Consider the following 6,000-nt stretch of genomic DNA (forward strand, 5'->3'; position numbering starts at 1 on the left):
AACTTTTGTGAAAGTGAAAATACATCGTCTTATTTGTCTAGGAGAATTCTCTAACCGAAAAAAGGGTTTTTGATCCTTGTATTCTAGAATTTGGTCTTAACACACTCTTGGTAGATATTATCCCAAGAAGTGTCGATGGGAGTGTAGTTGTCATACCATTCATAGGTCCCGCAGTCAAATTTCTTCCTTCGTTAGTTGGATTCCTTCTCGGATGATTAACAACTTGCATATGTAGTCACTAGGTTGTTTCCCCAGGAAATAAATTATTCTTCAAGATTGATAAAGTATTTTTCCCTGTTCAGCAGCTCTTTCAGAATGTGGGCTTCCTTGCGCCCTACTTTATCCTTAAAGGAGTTATCCTGATTCAAACTATTCTCAAAAATCAAGCATTTGAGGCTTTCGTCGAAGCTTCACACAATGAGTTTTTTTTTCAAATGATTGCTCTAAGGAAGAGTTGTGCAGCGCAATTGTGGGCTCCTTAACTAGGCAAAGAACGTTAAGTATGAGCTTAAGATGTAACAAAATAATGCATTAAAATATAATAAGGTAAAGAAGATAAAGTATATAAAATAACTTGATTGATTGTATGCGTAAAAAATTTACTAGTAATATTTAAAGAGGAAATTATCCTACTGATCATAAAATTGTGGCCTATAGAAAACGTTTCATCATTCAGATACCTATGCGAATAGTGCGTGAATGATTCTCTTGTTTTAGAATACATATATCTATATTCGAGTTACTATTTCTTTTTTTTTCAACGTGTTTGATTGACTCTATCCTTATGTGCACAACTTTTTCAGTCCATAGTTTCACAATCTACATCCTCTTTGGTTAGTGAAGCTATTGGCCAAAATATGGTCATAAAGTCAAATTATTATGTCTCAATAATGTGCTTTGACTAAAGAGTATATGGAGAAATATTAAAATAAATTAGAAAGATTAATAAAATAATAATCGTAACTGGTAGTAGAAGCACAAATTAATACGATATGACTGATATACGTGAGGAAAATATAGAATTGAAAACTTATGAGAAAGTAATGTGTGAATTGCTTTACATATACATAGATTCTAACCGGAAAAAAATCCAATAGTCACAACACAATATAAAGGATATGGAAATGTCTATTCAAGCAATACTAACAAGATAACTTACATTACACTAATATTTTCACTTGTGTCTTTGCAGAAGTTATTTGATTTTGTGGAACCATTCTTCAGTAAGGTTGTTGAATTTTCCCCTATCAAATTATTGGAATACTCATACGAAGTTTGTAATGATAGCATTTCAGGAGAATATAAGAAAGGTTTTGGAGGATATGCTATCGACTCAAGTGGTCCTTGTAGCATTTCTATTACTCTATTCATCGATGGTCTATCTGATGGATTTGTTTGAATGCACCATAGACTAATCATAGTAATCTTTCTTATCAATTCCCTTTCCTCCTCTGAGTATGCTAAACCGTTCACAAGGTTATTATGTAACTAAAGATCCTTATAAATCCAATCTGGAAAGTACATTTCAGAAGTACATGATCCACCAGTGTCATGATTTTTTCTTCCACCAATTATTTCCAGAATCAACATACCATAACTGTATACATCAGACTTGTGAGAAATTGCACCAAATGTTCGACTAAATACTTCGGGAGCTATATATCCTATGGTTCCTCTTGTGCCAAGTATGGACACAATATTATCATTCTTTCGACAAATTTGAGCAAGTCCAAAATCAGAAATTTTTGGACAAAAATCTTCATCCAAAAGAATATTTTGAGGTTTGATATCTAGATGCAAAATTCTTGAAATACATCCTTGATGCAAGTAATCTAGCCCTCGAGCAATTCCTACTGCAATTTGGTACAATGTATTCCAATCCAAGTTACAAATAGCATCCGGAAATCCATTCTTAAAGATATACTTGTCTAGTGAACCGTTGGGCATGAATTCATATATGAGTGCTCTTTTATTCTCATAACAAAAACCCACTAGAGAGACGATGTTCACATGTGAAGTTCTACTAATGCTAGCAACTTCGTTTATGAATTCTTCTCCATTTCCCTTTGACTGGTTTATCATTTTCACGGCCACTTGACGACCATCGGGTAAACTTGCTTTGTACACAATACCATATCCTCCTCGACCTAATTGATCTCTGAAAGAATTTGTCATTCTTTTCACTTCTGAGTATCTATATTGCTTAATTGGTACTGACAAGTTATAAGTTTGTATAAAATCCTCCACATTGGAGTCAATAGATTTCCTTGTACTTCTGAAGATCAACCTCTTTACTGTAATAGAATATCTCTTACGTTTACAAATAATCATAATAAATATTACAATTCCTACACTAAACATTGATGCCCCTGCATGCCATAAACAATAATGGTTTTATTGTGTTGTCAACAAAAGTAAAATTATATTTTATAATGGATAAACATACATACCTGCAATCCAAAGAGGTCTAAACCCTGCTGTTTTAGATGAACCTCCATGATGAGAATCAGTTGCATTTTCTCCTCCACCTCGGCCAAGCAAAGTATTGCCTGTGGTAATTAACTTCACCTTGGATGAAAATTCGGGAACTCGTCCAGATAGATTATTATCAGAAACATCAAGAAGCCGGAGTTGAGGCAAAGTTGCAAGACTATGTGGTATTGAACCTGTCAAATTATTGCCACCAAGATTCAGGTTCACTAAACTTGTTAAATTGGAAAATGCCATAGAGACAGTTCCTGTTAAACTCTGATTCGTCAAATCAATGCTCACAATTTTTCCGCTTTGACACATAAACAATGATCCTTCTGAACAAGCATCGTTTGCTACACTTGAAAGATAAGCAGGAAATCCAAAAGCTTCAAAAATCTGAAGCAAAATCGTGACCTGTGGATCACAAGGTCCAACACAAAAGTTGTTATGTTCCCAAGTTGCTTTAATATTCTTAGGAAACACAGGCACCGGTCCCTGAAGCAAATTATCATCTATTGAGATATTTTTCAAGGTAGAGAGAGGGAACAAAGAAGGTGAAACCAAACCAGTTAAGATATTTGAGTGAAGTTGCAAATCAAACAAATATTTGGAATTAGACAAGTTAGGAATTGGACCGGTGAAGGCGTTGTTGTGAAGCCATGCTTGAGACAAGAACTTCATTGATGATATCACATCAATGGAACCTGAGAACCGATTCATCTTCCCTCCTTGATTGTTGAACCGTAAATACCTTACTACAGATCTCCCAAGAGACCCCGGGAGTGTTCCAGCGATGTTGTTGTGAGAAAGAAAAACAGTATGCAGACTCGGAAACCAATCAAACATTTCTGATGGCAAGGTAGTTAGGAGATTTGTAGCTTCAAGATCGAGGGATTGCATTAACGATGAATCTCCTAAATTCATAGGAAATAGCCATGGTAAGAGATTCAAGTTATTGCTGAGGTTTAGGGTTCTTAGATCTGGTAGCCCGCGAAGGCAGTCCTCTGGGATGGAGGTGAAGTTATTGTGACCAAAGGACGCAGTTTGGAGAAGGGAGAGACGAAACAAATAAGGCAAAGGACCGGTGAGTGAGTTGTTGTGGAGATCGATGTGGGTGAGATCAGTAAGAGAGAGTTCGGGAGGGAGTGTTCCAGTGAGGTTGCTTGATGGGAGTGTGATGGCACCAACTCGACCAGACATGCAAACAATGCCATTCCATTTGCAAAAGTGAGTCTTGTTAGACCAGCCTGTTGGAGTTGGGGTGAGAGCTTTCAACAGTTGAGACATGTAATCAGCATCTTCATCTGCATTAGCAATGGCAACAACAACAACAGGAATGATGAATAAGAGGATGGATAATAAAAGATAACGTAATGTATTCATGGTTGATATGATGCATGAATTTCGTATTAAGAGTTAAGACTAGATGAAACTCCAGAGCCAGTGTTGAGTTGAATCAATGTACTAAAATTGTATATAAAATTGCATCCGCGTTAACCTCGATGAAGTATTGAACTGCAGTCAACGAAGGTGAGCCACTGTGTTAAAATATTACCTCTCAACATAGGCGTGGCCAAATATATATTCATATTTCAGTGGGTATACTTTACTTGGCCAACCATGTTATAAGCTTTTTGTCTCAGTCCAAAAAATATATATAAACAAGACACATTAATGACCAATCTACCTCATCTCCTTTTGTCATATATATATATATATATATATATATATATATATATATATATATATATATATATATATATATATATATATATATATATATAAACTCAATTTAAGTGTTAAGCTAATTAACTTTTTTTCTCATATTTTAATTATTTGGTATGAAGCTCTAACACGCCAATCAGAAAGCGTGTACCTGCACCGGACACGTATCGGACACTGACACGCGTACGACACGTATCAGACGTTTTTGTAAAGTGTCCAACATAAATTGACACATACATCAGTTAGATGTCAAAAATGCATTCCTTCGTGGTGAGCTTCAAGATGTATACATGATTATCCCTCCTGTCATAAAAACTGCAAAACCAAACCAAGTTTGCGAACTCAAAAAATCCCTTTATGGAATCAAGCAAGCAAATAAAAAGTGCTATGAAAAGCTAATTTCCACTCTCAATCACAATGAGTTCATTCAAGCTAATGAAGACCACTCATTATTCATCAAGAAATACATTAAATCACTCACCATACTTCTAGTTTATGTTAATGACATCATTGTTGTTGGTAATTCTTTGGATGAATTTGACAAGATCAAATCAGTCCTACACCATCAATTCCAAATGAAAATTTTTGGCTAGCTCAAATACTTTCTTGAATTAGAAGTAGCTCATTCTAGGAAAGTCATCTCTTTTGACAAGGAAAGCATTGTCTTAACTTCTTATCTAACTTAGGATTAATTGGTTCAAAACCTGACAACACACCTGCAGGCCCATCAATCAAATTATTCAATGATAATAATCCACCTCACATGGATATTTCAAGTTATAGAAGATTAATTGGGCGCCTCCTCTACTTAACCACAACGAGGCAGACATTACTTTCGTCACACAACAACTAAGTCAATTCCGTCACACAAGAGTCCTTCGATTCCTGAAACAAAGTCTTGCCCAAGGCCTCTTCTTTCCTCGTGACTCATCTATACATATTACAGGTTTTCCTGATGTTTAGTGGCGGAGCCAAGGCCCGACTAGCCTGGGCACCTGCCCGGGCTCTTCCTCCGTTCACCATGTCAACCATGAGGTTTCACTCACCGATCATCATCCTATCTCCTCTAACAAATGCACTGTGGAAATTCTCACCAAAGCTTCCCCGAATCACTCTCTCACTATCTGTCGCGGCAGAGTGGTTTGGGACCCTCAGATCCCTTATATCAGCATCAGTTTTGATTCGAGCTTGCTCTGCAATTTGGTCAAGACAGTTCATAATTTCTATGGTTGCTAGCAAAGTTTGAGGTTTTGTTCCTTGTTTTGCGTTTTTGGTTTTTTACGGTAAGCTATAGTTTTGAGTTGTGATATAGTCTGCTTGTGATTCGATTTTGGTGCGAATTTTGGATTGAATTAAATAAACAGCAAGCAAACAACATTATAGCGATAAATGGGATGAGCAAATGCCGATAAAAATGAAGAAAATGGTGATCCCGTCTTCGCTTGCAAGGTGCTCGATAAAATGCCACAACCAGTTTTCTTGATTCTTTTGCTTGTTTCGATTATGCTTCTTGCTTATCATTTCAGTTCAGATTTTTGGTTTGTTTTGGTAGTTCAATAAAAAATCTTTTTTTGTTCTATGGCAAGTTTGGGATTAGCTTAAGTGATTATTCTAATAAGTTATTATTGCTTGCTATGCCTAATTAAATTCCAATTTAATTCTAATGTTAACACTATGTTAAGGATGCTAATGTTGATTTTCATGTTGCTACTTGAATTTGGTTTTTTGTGTTCTAAGTTAAGTGCTTTTTCTAATTAAGTTATTCTAAAACAGTGGCATAAATTAGGTTCTACCACATGCATT

The 6,000-nt window shown here is 35.8% G+C and overlaps 1 protein-coding gene across 1 annotated transcript; it reads right to left on the reverse strand.

Annotated features, from left to right (window-relative positions):
• Positions 1–799: 799 nt before the first annotated feature.
• LOC131612373 (receptor-like kinase TMK4) lies at positions 800–3,964 on the reverse strand. The gene is made up of 2 exons (XM_058884170.1): positions 2,451–3,964; positions 800–2,369 (listed from the first exon to the last, which is right to left on the reverse strand). The coding sequence occupies exons 1-2, from the start codon at positions 3,853–3,855 to the stop codon at positions 1,489–1,491; spliced, it is 2,286 nt and encodes a 761-aa protein (XP_058740153.1). The 5' UTR covers positions 3,856–3,964; the 3' UTR covers positions 800–1,488.
• Between the last annotated feature and the right edge of the window lie 2,036 nt (positions 3,965–6,000).

The sequence above is a fragment of the Vicia villosa genome, linkage group LG6 (genome assembly GCF_029867415.1).
Source record: "Vicia villosa cultivar HV-30 ecotype Madison, WI linkage group LG6, Vvil1.0, whole genome shotgun sequence".
Taxonomy (NCBI): domain Eukaryota; kingdom Viridiplantae; phylum Streptophyta; class Magnoliopsida; order Fabales; family Fabaceae; genus Vicia; species Vicia villosa.

What these genes read in the sequence shown, in the direction of transcription:
- LOC131612373 (XM_058884170.1), bottom strand. Translation starts at nt 3,855, where the DNA reads ATGAATACATTACGTTATCTTTTATTATCCATCCTCTTATTCATCATT. An exon ending in TAGACCTCTTTGGATTGCAG is followed by an intron (nt 2,370 to 2,450) that starts GTATGTATGTTT and finishes TATGGCATGCAG; the next exon opens with GGGCATCAATGTTTAGTGTA.